At 39.5% G+C, this 20,695-nt stretch overlaps 5 protein-coding genes and 1 long non-coding RNA gene across 16 annotated transcripts in view; 4 read left to right on the top strand and 2 right to left on the bottom strand.

Annotated features, from left to right (window-relative positions):
• LOC124175915 (calcitonin gene-related peptide type 1 receptor-like) overlaps positions 1 to 20,695 on the bottom strand; it is a 156,960-nt gene that overhangs the window by 88,905 nt on the left and 47,360 nt on the right. The gene's annotated exons all lie outside the window — the stretch shown is intronic.
• Positions 510 to 2,726, top strand: LOC124175909 (UDP-glucosyltransferase 2-like). The gene is made up of 5 exons (XM_046556543.1): positions 510 to 938; positions 1,043 to 1,462; positions 1,607 to 1,838; positions 1,974 to 2,199; positions 2,363 to 2,726. The coding sequence occupies exons 1-5, from the start codon at positions 510 to 512 to the stop codon at positions 2,643 to 2,645; spliced, it is 1,590 nt and encodes a 529-aa protein (XP_046412499.1). The 3' UTR covers positions 2,646 to 2,726.
• LOC124175913 (UDP-glucosyltransferase 2-like) lies at positions 2,989 to 9,816 on the top strand. 2 transcript variants are annotated; one of them, XM_046556549.1, is made up of 6 exons: positions 2,989 to 3,084; positions 6,517 to 7,235; positions 7,556 to 7,975; positions 8,486 to 8,717; positions 8,837 to 9,062; positions 9,398 to 9,816. In XM_046556549.1, the coding sequence occupies exons 2-6, from the start codon at positions 6,822 to 6,824 to the stop codon at positions 9,678 to 9,680; spliced, it is 1,575 nt and encodes a 524-aa protein (XP_046412505.1). In that variant the 5' UTR covers positions 2,989 to 3,084; positions 6,517 to 6,821; the 3' UTR covers positions 9,681 to 9,816. The 2 variants fall into 2 exon arrangements, with proteins under 2 accessions (XP_046412505.1, XP_046412506.1); XM_046556550.1 differs by having other exon boundaries at positions 2,993 to 3,149; positions 6,874 to 7,235.
• Positions 11,282 to 14,258, top strand: LOC124175914 (UDP-glucosyltransferase 2-like). Its single transcript, XM_046556551.1, has 5 exons — positions 11,282 to 12,073; positions 12,152 to 12,571; positions 12,706 to 12,937; positions 13,060 to 13,285; positions 13,433 to 14,258. The coding sequence occupies exons 1-5, from the start codon at positions 11,660 to 11,662 to the stop codon at positions 13,713 to 13,715; spliced, it is 1,575 nt and encodes a 524-aa protein (XP_046412507.1). The 5' UTR covers positions 11,282 to 11,659; the 3' UTR covers positions 13,716 to 14,258.
• On the top strand, positions 15,618 to 20,531 carry LOC124175911 (UDP-glucosyltransferase 2-like). Of its 2 annotated transcripts, none has more exons than XM_046556546.1 (6): positions 15,618 to 15,955; positions 17,800 to 18,395; positions 18,717 to 19,136; positions 19,446 to 19,677; positions 19,740 to 19,965; positions 20,059 to 20,531. In XM_046556546.1, exons 2-6 carry the CDS (start codon positions 17,979 to 17,981, stop codon positions 20,339 to 20,341), a joined length of 1,578 nt encoding a protein of 525 aa, XP_046412502.1. In that variant the 5' UTR covers positions 15,618 to 15,955; positions 17,800 to 17,978; the 3' UTR covers positions 20,342 to 20,531. The 2 variants fall into 2 exon arrangements, with proteins under 2 accessions (XP_046412502.1, XP_046412503.1); XM_046556547.1 differs by having other exon boundaries at positions 17,797 to 18,395.
• LOC124175918 lies at positions 15,937 to 17,928 on the bottom strand. Its single transcript, XR_006869267.1, has 2 exons — positions 17,794 to 17,928; positions 15,937 to 16,309 (listed from the first exon to the last, which is right to left on the bottom strand). It is a non-coding gene; the product is annotated as an uncharacterized LOC124175918 (long non-coding RNA).

The following is a 20,695-nucleotide window of genomic DNA, read 5'->3' as shown; positions in this document are numbered from 1 at the left end:
GAAGTGGCGAAACACTTACATCAAAGAACACAATGAATACTTCTTAACGGCGAAAATTCGGTGGTAACAGTCTGTCTGAATTTGAAAGCTGCACCACGTGCGTTTACTATTGAAGTATCAGATGTGCGGCCGAGAGTGATCGTTAACGCGATCTGAAATTATGCTCGCAAAATTCTAATCGCCAGAAATCACGGGGCGTAAAGCGTGAAAGTAATTACGAGACTAAGTGTAAAATACCTGATATGTGAGTATTTTGAGCTGAATGGTAAGTTCTCCACTGTGGAAAACTCTTGAGATAGCAAAGTTACAACGATAGAACTCATGACTTGTATAATTTATACTATCGAAGGAAATAGAAATGGATAGGCTTCTGTGAAAAGATAAGATCGTCGCACTACGTGACTAATCGTACGAATTCGACAGCCAAGTCCAGCGAGTACCTCACGAGACGTGTTTGCGTGTAGTGGGTGATGTTAACCCGCTTTCCGACAATAAACAAGTGATAGTAAATGCAAGTCAAAATGAAGTTGACGCACCTGTTGCTGGTTTCATTATCCTGCATAATCTGCTTTGGACGACATGCCAAGGGAGCCAGAATATTGGGAATGTTCCCTTTGCAAGGAAAGAGTCATTTTGCAATGTTTAAAGAGGTGCTAAAGAGTCTTGCCAATGCCGGACACCAGGTTGATGTTGTTAGCCATTTTCCGCTAGAGAATGCACCTCCGAATTACACTAACATAATCAGTTTAAGAGGTACAGGTATAGTAGTACACAACAGTATGACATATGAATTATTGCAAAGTATTAGCAGTGCATCTATGCAAATTGTGATTAAATTGGCTGGAAACGACGTTTGTGAATCACTTGGAAAACCTGAAATGCAGAATTTAATAAAGAATCCTCCTACTGATCCACCGTACGATTTAGTCATTACAGAGGTGAGTTGTATTACTTCGTAATTTGGACTATACACTTAATGGAAACGAATCATTACAAAATTAAACGTGTGAATCCAATTCCCATCAATTTTTTTCACTCGCAGTTATTCTTCGCGAGCTGCTACTTTGCCTTTGGAAGGCATTTGAAAGTTCCGGTGATCGGTTTGTCCTCTGCGACGATAATGCCTCAGGCCAACGCACCACTTGGCAACCCCTTGAACACAGCCATCGTATCCGAGATCTCGGACCGCCCGGCTTCGCACATGAACTTCAGGCAGCGACTCACAAACACGTTAACCACCGTGTACGTGAATTTGCAATCTAGATATTACATGAAAGCACAGAACGACATGGTCAAGAAGTACTTCGGGCCAGACATGCCTGACGTTGAAGAGCTTGAAAGGGACATGTCCCTACTTCTGGTCAACACCCACCCCATTTTTCACGGTATCAGACCGTTGACCCCGGCTGTTGTAGAGGTCCCAGGTCTGCATATCCATGATGAACATTCAACAATGCCTGTGGTAAGTACCATTGAAATGTACAAAATAATCAGATTCGTTTAGATAGAATCTCCTGACGGATCATTGTTACGGAAATTTGGATAAAATCCGCCGGCCTATGGTCTAGTTCAGTAGGAAATGAGAAAATTTAAAATTTGATAATAGCATCTGATGAAATGGTTGGACGACAGTAGCGATGGCTTCATCTACTTTTCGTTCGGATCAATGATTCAGTTCGAATCGTTTCCAAGTGCGGACGTGGTCGAAATATACGCAGCATTTGCCAAGGTCGCACCACTCCGTGTTCTGCTAAAAGTGGCGGACCCTGATAAATTACCACCGGGATGCCCCGATAATGTACTGCATCTTCCGTGGGTTCCGCAAGTCCAAGTTTTGAGTAAGTGGCGTAAAATAGGGGTAGAAATTGTACTAAAAAATTATTACACTTATTGACATACATAATTTGATCGAAGTTGTTGCTTCTGAATAACAAATGCATCCAATATTCGTGACAAGTAGATTTCGGTTCCAGAGCATGAAAATATAAGAGGTTTCATAACACACGGTGGTTTGATGGGACTGCAAGAAGCAGTGGCCTACGCTGTACCATTGATCGGCATTCCTCTATTCGGCGATCAAATGAGTAACATAAATATTTGCGTGGAGAGAGGAATCGCCGTACGTTTGAATTACAAGGATTTGAAGGCAGATGAGATTGTTGCAGCCATAAAGACTGTTACCCAGGACCCTAAGTATAAGTGAGTTCAAGGACTTTATTATTTCTGCAGCCAGCTTCTGTTTTCTGACAAAATCAAGAGAATTTCTTCGTAGTCACGAAGTTTTAATCAGATACTCATGTTCATTTGACGTTTTTATTTCTTAGCGAGTCACACATTCAGTTATTTCTCCACAACTTTGTAGGAAGAATATGGATGCAGCATCGAAGCAATTTCTGGACCGACCAAAGTCACCGCACGACACGGCTGTTTTTTGGATTGAGTATATCTTGAAACATGGGGCAGATTCCTTACGATCACCAGCGATTAAGTTGACGTGGTGGCAAGTTGCCCTGCTTGACGTTTACGGAAGCGTACTAGCTGCGCTTTTGCTCGTTCTATATGCTTTTAAGATTATTTTCTCCTGTATTGTAAGGCGTGCTTTTGGAACGGGTAAAACGTCACCATTAGCGAAGAAAACTAACTGATATGTGAAAATCATCTGAATCTTTCGATTCATCCGGTTGTAAATTTTCGCGCGAACATCATTAAAACCAGACCAAATTGAATAGGAGTCTAGTATGGTCTACTACTTTCACTCCAAAAAGACGCACGTGGCCGGCTGTCTGGTGGCTGTCTAAAGAGTCCTGATGACGCGAACGATCTTGTGCCGGCAGATAGGCAACCGAATTTACTGTCTAGGTTACAATCAGTCATAGATCCAGGCATACAATACATCTATACACTTACATACAAACATGCGTATATATATATAGACACAAGACCACACAGCGGGTTATAGAAGGGGTTTTCTTATTCTATTTTATACCAGTCCTTAGTCGCACGGAAATAACTCCCGTATACGGACGTGCTCTGGTCAGCAGGGAAGTGTAAACATTCGGGAATAGTTAATCCGAGTAATCTCGGGTAGGTATCCGCTTATTCTTAACCATTACAGCTCGGTGACGAATTGTACGAGTGATCCTTAACAGGTAACTATTCAACAGTTGTATCTGTATACATAACCAACGCAAAATGGTGGAACAAACGTTTGGAAATCGTGGATGATCACGAAGAAACACGTACGAATTGTTCGCACGATAAATGTTTATGGATTAAAGGCGGTTATTTGTAGTTATCAGTGTCCGGGTTGCGTACGATAATTCAGAGTTCATTTTTAATTAAATGACCATTTCATAAATGGAGAAAATTGAAGGTAGATGGTCAGCACAGTTTCTACATTTACAAAAGTCGTTTATTTATAACGACTTTCTACATTAATTTCTACCTGAATATGTTTGTTTACGAAAAATGATATTTCTTATAAGGCAGCTGCCGATGTTGGAAAAAATTCAAATTCGATGTTATTTAGAGATAAATGTCACTCGAATATCTTGTATGGCTCTGAACGTGCTTAAGAATGTGGTGCCTTCTCTGAAAAATAACATCTTTGATTATTTATCCGTGAGATTCGATGCAATTGTTATTGCTCGACTTTAGTACCTTGTTTTTACCAATGTTAGCACGAGCGGCGACTGGCGTCGGCTTCGCCGTCACCTCGTATACGTATGTGTAATTATCTCAATATGATATTATTTCCTAATCATTTTCTCAGTACAGTCCCGAGTACCGAGGGCAAAAATCTCCACATGAAAAAACGAAATGCTACAGTAAACTGTTCGAATTGGTAGAGAAGTAATGAAAAATTTGAGGAGTATAAGATTTCCATACTTACGCGTCTTCTATATTCGATAAATATGTACAGATTCTTACAACAAAAATACACCGATACATTCTCATTTGACGCAGAAATAAAGAAATGGCATGAATTCTACGAAATCACAATTTTAAATTCATTAAATTCGTGTCATTTTTTTTTTATTTATACGTCAAATGAAAATCTATTAGAATATTTTTTTCAGAATTGCGTATAGAACGGAGCCTGTTAAACTCTTTTTTGCGTTCGAGATACGTGGACTTGAATCCTTGGAGATATCTACGACAATGTTGAAATCGACTAGGGCCCGCCATTAAGCACTCAGCGACGACGTGTAACACAAATTCGTTAAACGTGTCATTCATCTTCAGGATTCAGTTATTATTTATTATTCGACCACACCTTGTGTGATGAATATACGATTCGACAAGTATTTCATAGTTAATAGCTACTCGAATAAGGTTATAAATAAACATGTGAGTCACCCGTATTGTATCTGACAGACGCGTAATGATGATGCACATCCGCAACGTTAGGGAAACGCATAAGGCACGTGCACTAAATGTGTCGAAAAAGTCGTGTTGATACGTATTTTTAAACGTTTTGATTGTAATTCGTAACTACTTGTTAAATGCGGAAATTTACCGAAGCAAAAATGTTTGAAACTGTCTATAAATACACATTTCTGAAACGTGTCGATCATCATTGTTATTCTCGTCTATTATGTCGTTTGTGGACTCGTCTGTGTCGCAAAACGGTTCAACTCTTATTCCTCGTTTAACAGTACCGTAAATTGTGTCGTGTTAAACGCGAAAAAACACATGCATTCAATGTTTTACAAGATAATTAAGATGGTACGTATTTTAAAATATTTTTTTAATACGTCAGGTGCCATGTACTATTTCGAAATGGCATTGAATAAATGTTCACAGTGCACTGGAAATATAAATATTTACGATATAATTGAGCGTGAGATAATCCTGTTGAAGACACAAACATGCAAAATCAATATACAAAAAAAATTTGTTTTAATCTATCGTGGAAAAATGCAAGCTGGATACATGCTTATTTTTTAAACGATGTACCACGCAGTTGGCCACCATCGTGTGTTGGTTAGATGATACGTGTCAGATGTAACTTCAGTTGCCTATGTGCCGGCGAAACATCTTTCGCGTCTGGAACCTTCACCGAAAACTCCCGGTATACCTACAGGATAAATTCATGTCGACGAATAAATACTACTACGAGAAAAATTTCGAAAAGTTTTGGTGAGTCCGAAAAATTAACGACGGTATCCAATACCATTGATAGTATTTATTCGCAAACGTAGATATATTCTGTATATATATGGGGTATAATTCCACAACAAGTCTCCAGACTTTGTCACATATCACTCAGAATTATACCATCAAAAAATGGGACAAGAAATTTTAATTGCTTTTCTATAATCGTTCAAACATTTAAATAAACAAGTTTTCATGGTAAATGCCCGGTTGAATTTTTTTATTTTATATTTCAAATCGTCTGACAATACCTTATTTGATCCTCGAAATTTTCGTCCATGGCACGTCATGGTAGATAATAATTTATTATATTTTTCATCCAGTTGAAGATCTTCTTTCTCGGTCACGGAATCACAATTAAAAAGAATAATAATGATAGAGGTACGTTGAAATGTACTGAGATACATTCTTGTAGGAAAACGAACAAGTAAAAATAATTCATGGATGCATTTTTTTCGAACTTTGGTAATCCGATAAAGACCTCCGTCGAAGAGAACGTATCAATTTGGCTACATATAAAATATTGCGTTAAACAAAAGTTATCTCTCGAGATAACGTATGTTTTCCCCCCCTCTAACTAACAAGCTAATTTATTATCAAATACAGCGCAATTATTCGATTATTCAAGATTTCGTCAGAACGGCAAAATTTTAAATGAATCGTTGAAACCTTTCACGAAGCTCATGATTCCACTATTTTTTGCCTTCTTCATTTGGAAAGATATCCCAATGAATTATACTGTCCATAATGTTACCTATGTAAAAATTATTTGTACGTGAAGGTATGCATCTACTCTGTCGACCTCTTAAAAACCTATCGTTATCACTTCCAAAGCATTGCACAACAGTTATACGTATAGTCGTAGTGGTTCTCATGTCAGCCGAACTTTTGTCACATCCAATGACTCATATACTTGAGACATAGTGAAAACAGTACTTAGCACAACCACTGGAATTAACATTCTTGTATGTTTGATATTGGCATTGGAATTGAAAACAACAAACATGAAAGAGGGATCTTAAATTGATTGTGCGAAAGTGAATATTATACATTGCAAAAACATCATAAATGTCAAATACATGTGGACTTTTAGTTGGGTAGGAAATTGGGCGCCAGAACTGATCGCCCGTATCTGTTGTGAAGTAAAAAAATATAACCAAGCAGCAAACATCAGTCTCTGAAGTATGGATCGGTGATTCGGATATTACTGCTTCGTCTAGCGATATTGTCAAATCATTCCACAGTGAAACACTTGACGGGCATGTAAAAACAGAGTTCAATGTTCTTTTTCATTTTTTTTATTTCATTGCTGTTTCTTTTTATCCAATTTTCAGCATCAATGAAAAAAATTTCTTTCAGGTGAATAAATTTCGTCACTGACTTTCTTTATGAGAACGAAATATTAGAAGAGCCGAGTTATTCAATAGTGTAGACGTTACCATTTCCCGGTATGCTTAAATGCACTCTAAAATAGTAGAACTATATCAGGCTGTATTACGTCATAAGCGAACAGTAGCGGGAGAAGTTTCTTTTTCACTCACGCTGCATCATTGAAACAAAAGGCATCAAAGCAATGTTGAAATAACAAGTATCGTGGATCGAATGTTATTCAGCGGACACGCACAGTTAGCGTTTCGTGCTATTAAGAGCTGCAGCGTTTTAAAATGTGGCCAAGATATTGTACACTGGTGTTGTTCTTGCACGTCATCACCGCAGTGCCGGGATCCAATGGCGCGCGAATTCTTGGCATGTTTCCGTTGAATGGCAAAAGCCATTTTGCCATGTTCGAGGCCGTGATGAAGGGCCTTGCAGATCGAGGGCATCGCGTTGACGTGCTGAGCACTTTTCCTCAGAAGAAACCGTACCCCAATTATACGGATCTGAGTATAGCGGAGTGGGTTCCAGTGATAGTGAACAACATGACCTACGATTTCGTACTAAAGATTGCCGGCTCCTCGGAAGAAACCTTCATCGATCACACGGGCAACAACGTTTGTGATTATCTGAAGCTACCTCATCTGCAAAAACTTATCAATAATCCTCCCGATGATCCCCCCTACGATTTGGTCATAGTCGAGGTTAGCATCATGATTTTCCTTGTAAAGAATTACGCACGGAAAAAATTCGTTTGCTGATGTAGCAAGATTTAGTGTTGACGTAGAGACAGCAAGAAAAAATTTGTTACAATTGCTAAGATTTTCACTTTCGACTGAGTGGCTTGCTGAATTGACAAGTCTACTGTGCTTTACTTGCAGTCTTTGCTACTGGATTTAAAAACTTGTTTCCATTAACAAAAATGATTCCTGTCTCTGTATTAACAATGGAACCTGCTATAACATCGAATCGTTTTTTTTTCCCATGGTTTGATTTACGATTTGAGCAAACCGGTTGATTGCAGTTGTTTTATGCCAACTGTTACCTTGCCTTCGGAAGACACCTCAACGTACCAGTCGTAGGACTGACCTCATCCCCGTTGCTTCCGTATATCAACGAACCTCTTGGAAATCCCCTGAACACTGCCTACGTTCCCGAAATCGATGATGGTTCCGTATCTCATATGAATATCTGGCAGAGGCTCAAGAATACCTTGGTCACGTGGATGAAAATCTACCAAAGTAGGTACTTTACACAGGGTCAAGATGAGAAGGTACGCAAGTACTTTCACCCCGACATGCCTGGCATCAGACAACTAGAACGAGAGCTGGCCTTGCTACTGGTCAATTCCCATTACAGCGTGAATGGCATCAGGCCAATGACCCCGGCAGTCGTCGAAGTGGGAGGACTTCATGTAAAAAACGACAGTACTGAGTTGTCGAAGGTAATAAAATTGATGAAAACAAAACTTCTTTTTAAACTGCGCGTTCTGCAAAGTTTCTGAATCAATACGCCTGAATGTATTTCGGTCAAGATATGTGTAATTTAAAGGTTCTACGAAATCAGTTAGTGACAGTTACGAATTAAAAAAATTATTTTCCAATATTTTATCAAGTTAGGTATGGATAGGAATTGATAGCGAAGTCGTCTAATGCAGACAAGAATTTGTGTAACATTTTTAGTCCGATGTCTAATCTCTTACTCTGCAAGGCACTTATCGATAAGATGCCGGAATATCACACTTTATAATATGAAGATTAAGCTTGTAAATTTAAAAGCGCGGACAAAGTATCAAACGTTATCTAAATTTTACGATAAGAGTTAAAAAATACCGGCTAACATTCTACTCCCAAACATTAACGAACCCTTTTGATCATGGCTAATACACGATCAGGAAAATCTCGTGATCCATAATAAATGTATTAGAAATCATGGGATCTGTTATCTGATACAGGAGTTGAAGAAGTGGCTAGACGAAAGTGAAAAAGGCTTCATCTACGTGTCCTTCGGCTCCATGGTCACGATTGAATCTTTCCCAGAGAAAACTCTTCTGGAAATCTATACAGCGTTTAAAAAAATCGCTCCTATTCGGGTGCTGTTGAAGGTGGCGAACGCGAAATCCTTACCGCCTGGTCTCCCCTCCAATGTGTTAACATCCAATTGGGTGCCGCAAGTACAAGTTTTAAGTGAGTACGACTGGTGATCAATAAGAAGACTCACTGGGTGGATTCCTTATTTTTCTCATCAATTCTAATCTTCTCGATCTTCATCGAAGGTCACTTTTAACGGCATATAACACTTCCAGGGCATATGAATATCAAAGCCTTCGTGACTCACGGCGGTTTGATGGGAGTCCAGGAAGCCGTGACATATGGCGTGCCGTTAATCGGTGTTCCTCTGTTCCGCGATCAGCCAGTGAACATAAAGAATTGCGCTGATAAAGGTGCCGCGATCTTATTGGATCACAGAGATTTAACGGCGGATAAAATCGTGGCCAGCGTTAACGCGGTCACTCACGATCCGAGCTACAAGTAAGACGGAAGGCGACGTTTTTGTCCAGACCTACGAAGGGCACCGATCGGTCACTTTCCCCCATCGATATTCTCCGTATATCGTTAAGCCATCTTGGCAAAGAACAACGTTTAGGATATTTTTTCCATGTTTTTCAAGCTTAGTCGTAAATCAAATCGTGAGACGTACAAATCACCAGTCTGGAAACCAAAATGTCGTTTCTTGCATCGTCGTAATTGATTCTTACGGCGTTAGTTAATCGTTAGATCCTTCAGATACTAGGGTGAATGGGTTATAAGTTGATCCCAGTTTCACAGACTGTCAGTAATATTTCAGCTTTCTTACTCGTTTGCAGGAAAAATATGAAGGTGTTGTCTGACCGGTTCTTGGATCGACCCATGAGAGCGGGAGAAACAGCTGTGTATTGGATCGAGTACATATTGAAGCACGGAGGCGATGCTTTAAGGTCTCCGGCAGTCAAATTGACGTGGTGGCAATTGGCTCTGCTTGACGTTTACGGAAGCGTACTAGCTGCACTATTCGTCTTATCTTACACAGCCAAGCTGATACTGTCGGCTATCTATCGTCGGCTCTTGTACAGAAACAGGACTAGGTCGGCAACTAAGAAGAGAAATTGAACCTGCACAACGATGGGAAGATATGACCTATTTGAAATTGTGAATCGCTAATCAGGAATATAATTAGAACAATCAAGGAAGAATTGCGAATTGAAATAAAATTTAAATCATTTGCTCATGATTTTAGAAAACAGAATCCAATTGTTCGATATGAATTTCTGGGGTTTTTTTTTCAACTTTTAATAGGCAACAATTTATCGAATATCAGACTTGCTCGACGCAAGTCACCGACTGATTTTAGGTTTAAGATACACATTCGTTCAGAGCGAGAATCAGACTGAGAATTTTCGGAAATTCCTAAGGGTCTTGCAATGGGCCGGGAAATGGAAAATCATAACTTTCGTAACTCAACACTTTTCTATTGTTCTCCACTGTGGGGATTTTTTCAAATTAAAATGATATAAATACTTAACATTAGGTAATCTGTTCAGTATTTTAATTAATTTCGTAGGCCTCAATCTGATTCTAATGCCCGCTATCGATATTAGAGATTGAATAAATGATCGCGATGATCCAGTTATAAGGTTATACATATCTTTCAACCCAGTGTAAAAGATGTAATAACAATAAGGAGTGGTTTGATTTCTCGATAAAATCTCCGCGGGAATAGTAAGAATAACTTGGTGATAAGTTGCAATATCTTGACTACTTGCGTTTAATACGAAACACGCATGGACAACGTGATTAGTTTACTATTCATTGGCTACTTCAAACTTTGTACGATAACGTTCAGCCAATAATCGTTGACGTGTATTGAATGGATTGGATGGAACTGGTGAGAGTCAATCATATTCTAGACTATATCAGGTATTATAATCTGGGGATTATCGTGTATGATGTCACGTTCACTGTAATAAGTGCCTGATCAAGCTTTGAATTTCATAGTCAATGTGAATATCTTCACCTGTATGGCTCTGAGTTAGTGAAGTAGAACAGAATTTCACCTCATTCGCGGTCAACTATAAAAGTATCATAATATCAACAAATTTATGTTTATGGAATGAAATGTTGATATTTCGGAGAAAGTTCTGTTTCCCAGCTCTCGCAATCAGTCTAGCAGTTCTGCCGCAGTCGACTTGGTTAATCACCAACGGACTTGACTGAAACAAACTTATTAAAAACACGAGCGTGGTTTTGACGGTTACAAATCGTCCCGATGTTACGTGCTGCGTGATTGTTTTTTCGGTTGGTCGTTTTTGCGTTAGTAATTCAATTTCACAAAGAAACACTGAGAGTACTACCGAGAGGAATGCAGACAATATTTACACGACATATTGGAAAATGGGTTAGTTTGACAAAGCCAAGATCAATACGCCGGTATAGAAAGAAAGTCAACGGAAGAAGTATACACGCGAAGAAGAAGATTGGCCAAAGTTTACCAAGGAACTAAAAGGAACGACCTTGGGGAAAAAACGAAGTAATCTCTTCAGTGACGTATGACAAAGATGCGTCACGTCATCTGCCGCTGTCGTGCGATTTTGCAATCATTAGTCAAAGTGCGAATCCATTCCTTACCGTTTGTAAATATCAAAAATGCATTCAGTCAACGTTAGCAACTTCTACGGAATACAAACGGGTGGAATTGCACATATGCCACGCATAAGCATTATCATTATAATTACATGAAAAGCTACCGTCAAATAAAGTGGTTCATCAATAGTAACCAGTATAAGAACCAGTGAAAAAAAAGTGGCAAAAATTGATTCGTCCTGAAGATAATCAGTTCAACTAGATACAGTGGCGCCGCGCTCGTACAATACGACCACCGTCATACTATCAGTCGCGTTGCGGTACTTGCAGTTTTATCATCAATGCAGTCGTGAAGTCATAAAGTTCTGAATGTCTGTCTAGAAGTAGTTACCAGCGAGAAATTCTCGATTTCAATTTAGAGTATTTTTAGGCGGTTCTGGTTTTTAAATTTACTTGCATTGTCCATTTAAAAACTCGCATTTAGGTAATCTAATTCGTAAATAATAAAAATGAAGTACCTGTGCAAATTGTTGCTGATAGTATTCTGTCTCCTGAGTTCAACTAGACATGTCAATAGTGCTCGAATATTGGCAGTGTTCCCTCTGGATACAACGAGTCACTTTATTATGTTCGACGTCGTAGTGAAAAGTCTCGCCGATGCTGGGCACCAAGTTGACGTGTACAGTCATTTTGCCCAGAAGAGAGCATACCCGAATTACACGCACACAAGTATCGGAGATATTAGTCAAACCACAGCGAAATTAGGTTTGACATACGACTTCATCCATGGTTATACAGATACGAAAGATGCCTTGATTGAATTGGCTGGAAACATGGGCTGCCAATTATTAGGACACCCTGAAATGCAGAAGTTGATAAGAAATCCACCGACAAATCCGCCCTACGATCTTGTCATTACGGAAGTAAGCGGCAAACCTTCAATATTGATAATATCAAAAATTTCGAGAATTCGTTCTAATGAAGTCAATTTTTTATTCTAGTCATTCTACGGTAGCTGCTGGTATGCCTTTGGACGACACTTGAAAGTCCCGCTGGTTGCTCTTTCCTCCAGATCATTAGTGACGTTCTCCAACGCGCCGATAGGAAATCCTCAGAATACGGCATTCGTGTCAGAGATCACGGATGGCTCGATTCTGTACATGAATTTCTGGCAGCGTTTTAAGAATACGTTTAGCGCGCTATGGAGAAACCATGAGTTCAATTATCATACAGAGGTGCAAAGTGACATCGTGAAAAAGTACTTCGGCCCGCATATGCCAGGCGTTAGGGAACTTGAGAAAGACGTAGCTCTCATTTTGGTCAACTCACATCACGTACTGAGCGGAATTCGCCCATTGACCCCTGCTGTGGTTGACATTGGTGGAATACATGTAAGCGATGACGATACAGCACTACCGACGGTAAGCACGGAAGAAAATCTTGAAAATAGTTAACTAGTCAGGAGTGCGAAGTAACGACGCAATAAGTTGTCGATATAATTCGAACTTTATGCCTAACGTTTTAACCGATAATGAGTACGTTTGACGGTCAACAGGACTTAGGCAAGTGGTTGGATGATAGCAGACATGGCTTTATCTACTTCACCTTCGGATCAATGATCAGAATCGAGTCCTTCCCCAAAGCTATGCTTGCAGAACTTTACGCAGGGTTCGCCAAAATAGCGCCCGTTCGCGTGCTGATGAGAATATTGGCACCCGAAGATCTGCCACCTAATATGCCGGATAATGTGCTGACTATGAGATGGGTTCCGCAGATTAAAGTGTTAAGTGAGTAGAACAATATGTGATTAGTGATGTTGGTCACGCAGCATGAGAAAAGTGAAAACGATCTTCATGTACCACGCTTTGAGGTGTTTTTTCCTAGTACATGATTCGAATTTTTATTTCAGAACACAAAAATATACGGGCATTTGTTACGCAGGGTGGTGTGCTGAGCCTTCAGGAAGCTCTGATCTTTGCAGTTCCGATTATTGGAATCCCGATTTTAGCGGACCAGCCAGTTAATGTAAAAAATTGCGTGGAACGTAAAATCGCTGTAATGTTAGATTACAAGACTCTCACGGCAGAAAAGTTTGTCGAGGCGGTAAATGCCACGATCTACGACCCACGGTACAAGTGAGTTGGGAATTTACGCATTATAAGTCTGTCTGACGTATTCATTGCCTTTTCACTCACCAAACGTCTTGCCGACGCGTAAAGTTTGGTGGAAAAATTTATCCCTGAACAACAAGCTGATCGGTCGTACGATTCCTTCTTATACAGGCAGAACGTGGTTGCTGCATCCGAGAAGTTTTTAGATCGACCGTTGAACGCCCGGGACACTGCAGTTTACTGGATCGAGTACATTCTCAGACACGGTGGTGACTCATTGCGATCGCCAGCGTTAAAATTGACGTGGTGGCAGGTTGCCTTGCTCGATGTTTACGGATGCATTTTTACAGCAGTGCTAACAGTGCTCTACTTAGCTAGACTAATTCTCTCGGCGCTTTTGCGCCAAATTATCTGCGTAGCGAAAAAAATTCCGACCTCGAAGAAGACGAACTGAGGAAGAAAAGAATAATTCAACGAAAGACTAGGAAATGTAACTGAATAACGTTATGTTAATGAAAAGTAACCAAAATAATTAGTTTGCAGTGAATCGCCGTAACACGTAACAAGGGCCGTAGTTATCGACGCGTAAAAAATGACTCGGTGAAAAGATTAACTGTCTTCAAAACCAGTTGGCGACGGTTTAAATAAATCTCAAAATCTTGAATAAGTTAATGTCGCGAATTTTTTTACACGTTTTTAATGAGGCATCAATTGAAGATATTGCTCGAAATATATTGTGTCTTAAAAACGAGCTTTTAAAATTGATTTTACTTTATTGTTCATTATTTTATTTACATTGCTTAAAAATACATTTGTGAAATCTGTTGTACTGGGAAACGATAATCTTAATTAAGCAATAGGAGAGGGTTGGATAAAGGATCGGTCGTCTTCTAAATGCAAAAAAAAAACCAGATTCCGAGGGTGTGCAATTCGTTGCGATTGAATAGTATGATGACGTGAATTTTTTCTCAAATAAAAACACTAATCACCACTAAAACCTCGCAGTTACAGATTTTTTTTTAAGCATTCTTACTTTTATAATAAAATATATACTGAGAACATGTCCGAAATACGTGGAATTTAAACGAGGAAATTCACTCTGTTGTCGGCACGGGTTATAATTGAGATAAAAGTATGAAAAAATTAGGGAATTGCTTTTGAATTATTTCAAATTGATTTGGAGGAGTATGCTTGAAAAAATTTGTCAACACCCTAAATACGAGACACCCTAATGGACATGACGATTATTAGTAGAACTAAAACTTTTCAAGACCAAGTTTTCATTCTTACAAATGACGACTCCTTTCACGATCAAATCAATTCTGAAATAAATAAATTATATTAGACTCGATTTATTAAATTCATTTTTGTGTTGTTGTCCAGCAAATAAAATTTGATTTTTGCGAGTAACTATGAAGTAGCACCTCTGATGAAATTTTTACATCCTGTTAACCTCAGCGCGACGCATTCGGATTTAAGAAACCGTAGCCAATAATCGGATTCTGTCCATAAATTGCGAAGGTAACAATTCTAATGTGGAAAAAGTGATCGAAGTGAACAGGAAAAAAAAAAAAAATTCAGGAATAATTTCTTTTCTTGCCTAACTCGTGTGTTCAAGCGATAAGAGATTGGTAGATCACTCAGAATCAAAAAAGAGCGACAGCACCTGTGACACTTAAAAATCTGCAATAAGCCGGTGCACTTTACCGATCAATTCGATCTGCATCTACCGAACAGAGGTCAAACTAATTTACCTTATTTGTCGCAGAGGTCAGCACAAGGAGATGCATGTACTCCAGGTCGTGCTCCAGACGCCAAAGTAATTCTGTCTCTACAAGAACACACATTGAAAACTTTTTAACGTTGCGTAATTATTGTTGCAACGAAGACTCATTCCGAACAGCTGAATACATATATAGACAAAAGCTGATGGGCTGTTCGAACGACAGTTGTCTCGTTCGCTTTCTTGTTTTACTATTCAACGAAATCTAACCGTCCGCCGGCATGCTATTAACAATTATGCGCATGTAGTCATATGCAGACATAGGTACAATCTGTGAGTGACACTAGACTGAAAAGGAACGGGACGCAAAATAATCCTGCGAGTCTTGAGCAGTACGGAAATAACGAGATACCTATCAATGTGGGTCAAAAAAAAAAAAAAAAATACGGGGAGACACGGAAAACATACCGTGGAGTAAAGAACTGGCGATACTTGTTCTGAATAATTAACATTTGAACCGCTTAATTAGCATTTAGCTGATGAACCCGCGTGTAATGGCTGTAACCTTGGCTTGAAAGGAATACGGTAAAATGATATATATGTGATTGTGCAGGCGGCTTTGGTCGTTGCAGTATGTTCCGACAGTATTCATCGTGTTCTTGAATCGAAAAGTTCATAAAGAATTGTGATTATTTATTGATTTCACAAAGTCACTCGCATTCAAACCCCACACAGATCGTTGGACGTCCTCGATACAATTAGATTTGAATATAATTGAATCAGCGGTTAACGTTTCCACGGATTGATTAAGAATAAAAAATATTACCACAGATCTGAATAGCGTGACACGATCAGAGTTAAACGACCGCAGTATTAAGAAAGTGGCTTGTCTTGCAAAACTCAACACTTTTCTATTGTTCTCCACTGTGAGGAATTTTTCAAATTAAAATGATATAAATACTTAACATTAGGTAATCTGTTCAGTACTTTAATTAATTTCGTAGGCCTCAATCTGATTCTAATGTCCGCTATCGATATTAGAGATTGAATAAATGCTCGCGATGATCTAGTTATAAGGTTATACATATCTTTCAACCCAGTGTAAAAGATTTAATACCAATAAGGAGTGGTTTGATTTCTCGATAAAATCTCCGCGGGAAGAGTAAGAATAAATTGGTGATAAGTTGCAATATCTTGACTACTTGCGTTTAATACGAAACACGCATGGACAACGTGATTAGTTTACTATTCATTGGCTACTTCAAACTTTGCACGATAACGTTCAGCCAATAATCGTTGACGTGTATTGAATGGATTGGATGGAACTAATGAGAGTCAATTATATTCTAGACTATATCAGGTATTATAATCTGGGGGTTATCGTGTATGATGTCACGTTCACTGTAATAAGTGCCTGATCAAGCTTTGAATTTCATATTCAATGTCAATATCTTCACCTGTATGGCTCTGAGTTATTGAAGTAGAACAGAATTTCACCTCATTCGCGGTAAACTATAAAAGTATCATAATATCAACAAATTTATGTTTATGGAATGAAATGTTGATATTTCGGAGAAAGTTCTGTTTCCCAGCTCTCGCAATCAGTCTAGCAGTTCTGCCGCAGTCGACTTGGTTAATCACCAACGGACTTGACTGAAACAAACTTATTAAAAACACGAGCGTGGTTTTGACGGTTACAAATCGTCCCGATGTTACGTGCTGCGTGATTCTTTTTTCGCTTGGTCGTTTTTGCGTTAGTAATTCAATTTCACAAAGAAACACTGAGAGTACTACCGAGAGGAATGCAGACAATATTTACACGACATATTGGAAAATGGGTTGGTTTGACAAAGCCAAGATCAATACGCCGGTATAGAAAGAAAGTCAACGGAAGAAGAATACACGCGAAGAAGAAGATTGGCCAAAGTTTACCAAGGAACTAAAAGGAACGACCCTGGGGAAAAAACGAAGTAATCTCTTCAGTGACGTATGACAAAGATGCGTCACGTCACCTGTCGCTGTCGTGCGATTTTGCAATCATTAGTCAAAGTGCGAATCCATTCCTTATCGTTTGTAAATATCAAAAATGCATCCAGTCAACGTTAGCAACTTCTACGGAATACAAACGGGTGGAATTGCACATATGCCAACGCATAAGCATTATCATTATAATTACATGAAAAGCTACCGTCAAATAAAGTGGTTCATCAATAGTAACCAGTATAAGAACCAGTGAAAAAAAAGTGGCAAAAATTGATTCGTCCTGAAGATAATCAGTTCAACTAGATACAGTGGCGCCGCGCTCGTACAATACGACCACCGTCATACTATCAGTCGCGTTGCGGTACTTGCAGTTTTATCATCAATGCAGTCGTGAAGTCATAAAGTTCTGAATGTCTGTCTAGAAGTAGTTACCAGCGAGAAATTCTCGATTTCAATTTAGAGAATTTTTAGACGGTTCTGGTTTTTAAATTTACTTGCATTGTCCATTTAAAAACTCGCATTTAGGTAATCTAATTCGTAAATAATAAAAATGAAGTACCTGTGCAAATTGTTGCTGATAGTATTCTGTCTCCTGACTTCAACTAGACATGTCAATAGTGCTCGAATATTGGCAGAATAAAAAATATTTCCACAGATCTGAATAGCGTGACACGATCAGACTTAAACGACCGCAGTACTAAGAAAGTGGCTTGTCTTGCAAAGCTAGCAAACGAATAATTATGACAGCATTCATAATTTGAGACCGCATGTTTTGTTTGTTCGAAAATGCCGTTTTATGAAAATACAAAAATACTTGTTTTTCAACCAGCAGCTGCTGCGTGGACGGTAACGGAGTGAAGTCATAAACAATACGTAGGCTGGTGCTACTCTTCATTTCGATCTGAGCTCGCCTGGAGATCATCCAGCGGTACAGTGTAGTGCACATTTCACAGTATCTGTTCAGAACGTACGTACACAATAAGTGGCATCTCCTGTGTCCTAAGCGAAGTAATGAAGCTCGTACATTTTTCAATCGTATTACTAAGCACCGTTTGCTTCGTACGAAACGGAAATGGAGCGCGAATTCTGGCGATGTTCCCTTTGCCTGCCCCGAGTCATTTCACTATGTATCAGGGAGTGCTGATGGACCTCGCAAATAGGGGACATCAGATAGACGTAGTTAGTCATTTCCCTCTGATGTATCCTTTTCACAACTATCGAGACATTGTTGATTTGAATGGAAAAATGGATGTCATGGCTAACGCCATGACATTCGAGACCGTCGAACATGTTGGAAACATCGCCCTTGAAGAATATGGTGCTCAGAAAGTCGGAAATGACCTTTGTGATATTCTCGGAATTCCCGAGATTCAGGAATTGATCAATAATCCACCCAAGGACCCACCTTACGATCTTGTAATTGCAGAGGTAAAGTTTGTTCGTGACATTAAATTATTTTTTTTGCTGGAACTAGATATAACCGGCTAATGTACGGATTTTCAAAAACTCAGGATAACGCTGACGGTGAAAGAAACCATTTCATTTGTTGCCTTTTTCACATTTCCAACGTCTTCAAACTGACTGACCACTTCAGAGACAGTAAATTGTGATTTTATAATTATTTCAAGGCCTTGAAGCATTTTGTTCAATTCTACCAGATACCTAACACCCGATCGTGGGTTCAACCTCTTCGACTCAAGCGTCACACGTGCCCATCACTGTTCAAAGCTAATCGTGGTTTCTTTCCAGTTCTTCTTTGCAAATTGCTTCTTCGCTTTCGGAAGACACCTGAATGTTCCCGTAGTAGCGATGACATCGGCACCAACGCTGCACTACTCCAACGAACCGTTGGGCAACCCGCTGAATCCAGCCATCGTGCCCGAGTACGAAGACGGGTCAATAATTCATATGAACTTTTGGCAGCGACTTAGAAACACGCTGTATACGTTCAATAGAATCCGCCGAATCAGAAGTTTAACCGAGGTGCAGAATGACGCGGTGAAGAAGTATTTCGGGTCCGATATGCCTGGCGTTCGAGAACTGGAGCGAGACGTAGCCCTTCTTCTGGTAAACTCTCACCATAGCTTAAATGGAATTCGACCCATGACGCCAGCAATTTTGGAAGTTGGTGGAATCCACATTCGCTTCGAAAACGTCGAGTTACCCGCGGTAAGTGGTATTTAATAAAAGGCAATACGTGTTAACTGTTTTTGACTTGCATAAGATAGTCACTGATTAAAAATAATCTCTTGATTGAATGTACTCCAACGTCTATATCATATCGAAAGTAATGAATCTTGTCACATTCTCAACTCACGGGATAGCAAAGTCGTGCACAAGGTTAATGAGACTCATTGGATTGATAACGCAATGTAAATTGTCCGAATTTTTACCTACGTTAGGCTTATCGTTGGCTACTTATAACGGTCGCAGAGCATTTGAAGGATTTTCCATTCAGACCTTACCGGAAAATTTTAGGATCTACGAAACTGGTTGGATAACAGCACAAGCGGGTTTATCTACGCCTGTTTTGGAACCTTACTGAGAATCGAGTCGTTCCCGAAGGAGTTTCTGGCTGAATTGTATTCAGGTTTTACGAAAATTGCGCCGATACGTGTACTGCTGAAATCGACGAATCCGGAAGAGTTGCCACCTGGCCTACCGCAGAACGTGATGACGATGAAGTGGCTTCCCCAAGCTGAAGTTTTGAGTAAGTGGTAGTCTTTGTGATATTAAATCGGGAAATTTGGTAATGATGACGGTTCTTTTCAGGACACAAAAACATCCGGGGATTCGTGACGCACGGTGGTTTGGGGGGAATCCAAGAAGCGACTGCGTTCGTTGTTCCATTCGTCGGCATCCCAATATTCGCAGACCAGCCAAGAAATGTGAAAAATTGTGTTGAAAAAGGGGTAGCGGTGTCTTTGAATTACAAGGACTTCACAGCGGACAAATTCGTATCAGCCGTCAACGACATCATTCATGATCCGAAATACAAGTGCGTTAGAAATTTTTCGAAGAATGACGAAAAAAATTTCGTCCTTCTTAAGTTCTACCACTAAATTTTTTTTTCTTCGTTATCAATCCGCAGAAATAACATGATGATACTATCGAAGAAATTTATGGACCGACCGCTGAATCCCCGAGACGCGGCCATTTATTGGATCGAGTACATCATCACCAACGGAGGTGATTCCCTGCGATCACCAGCGGTTCGATTGACTTGGTGGCAGTTGGCACTGCTGGATGTCTATGGCAGCATATTGGTTGCAGCTCTGGTCACTATCTATCTAGTCAAACTTTTCATTTCAGCCCTGATTCGCAGAATTATACGCTCCAAAGAAACTGTACCGTTGACGAAAAAAAAAAATTGAACGTAGCAAAACGTTTCTAGTATTCATTCGTCATTTTTATAAATTGACGGTAGGCAGTACAACGGGACTGCGATATAAGTATAGGTTTGACATTATATTGTAGGATGTAGAAATAGGGTAACTCGTTTGTATAAAGTACTTTCATGCCTGATCTAACGAAATAAAAACCTCCAAGAATTTCTGAACCAAGTCTGGCGGTGCGTTTGCGATTCTTACAGTCACTGACGCAATTGTTCCGTCGTATGTACAGAAACGAGAATTGCCAACGTGGCAAAAATTCTGTCAATCAATTGTCGAGGGATATGATTAATCTTCTGTTACCACGAGCCTTGGTCACCGGCCCGTTGGTTGCAA

The sequence above is a fragment of the Neodiprion fabricii genome, chromosome 2, assembly GCF_021155785.1.
Source record: "Neodiprion fabricii isolate iyNeoFabr1 chromosome 2, iyNeoFabr1.1, whole genome shotgun sequence".
In the NCBI taxonomy this organism is placed as follows: Eukaryota; Metazoa; Arthropoda; class Insecta; order Hymenoptera; family Diprionidae; genus Neodiprion; species Neodiprion fabricii.
This window is presented reverse-complemented; position numbering and strand designations above follow the sequence as displayed.

Coding starts and splice junctions, on each gene's coding strand:
- LOC124175909 (XM_046556543.1), top strand. CDS start 510: ATGCAAGTCAAAATGAAGTTGACGCACCTGTTGCTGGTTTCATTATCC. Junction 939..1,042: donor ACGATTTAGTCATTACAGAG/GTGAGTTGTATT, acceptor TTTCACTCGCAG/TTATTCTTCGCGAGCTGCTA. Junction 2,200..2,362: donor ACCCAGGACCCTAAGTATAA/GTGAGTTCAAGG, acceptor ACAACTTTGTAG/GAAGAATATGGATGCAGCAT.
- LOC124175913 (XM_046556549.1), top strand. CDS start 6,822: ATGTGGCCAAGATATTGTACACTGGTGTTGTTCTTGCACGTCATCACC. Junction 7,236..7,555: donor ACGATTTGGTCATAGTCGAG/GTTAGCATCATG, acceptor GGTTGATTGCAG/TTGTTTTATGCCAACTGTTA. Junction 7,976..8,485: donor ACAGTACTGAGTTGTCGAAG/GTAATAAAATTG, acceptor TATCTGATACAG/GAGTTGAAGAAGTGGCTAGA.
- LOC124175914 (XM_046556551.1), top strand. CDS start 11,660: ATGAAGTACCTGTGCAAATTGTTGCTGATAGTATTCTGTCTCCTGAGT. Junction 12,938..13,059: donor TCCGCAGATTAAAGTGTTAA/GTGAGTAGAACA, acceptor TTTTTATTTCAG/AACACAAAAATATACGGGCA. Junction 13,286..13,432: donor ATCTACGACCCACGGTACAA/GTGAGTTGGGAA, acceptor CTTCTTATACAG/GCAGAACGTGGTTGCTGCAT.
- LOC124175911 (XM_046556546.1), top strand. CDS start 17,979: ATGAAGCTCGTACATTTTTCAATCGTATTACTAAGCACCGTTTGCTTC. Junction 19,137..19,445: donor AAAACGTCGAGTTACCCGCG/GTAAGTGGTATT, acceptor GGAAAATTTTAG/GATCTACGAAACTGGTTGGA. Junction 19,966..20,058: donor ATTCATGATCCGAAATACAA/GTGCGTTAGAAA, acceptor ATCAATCCGCAG/AAATAACATGATGATACTAT.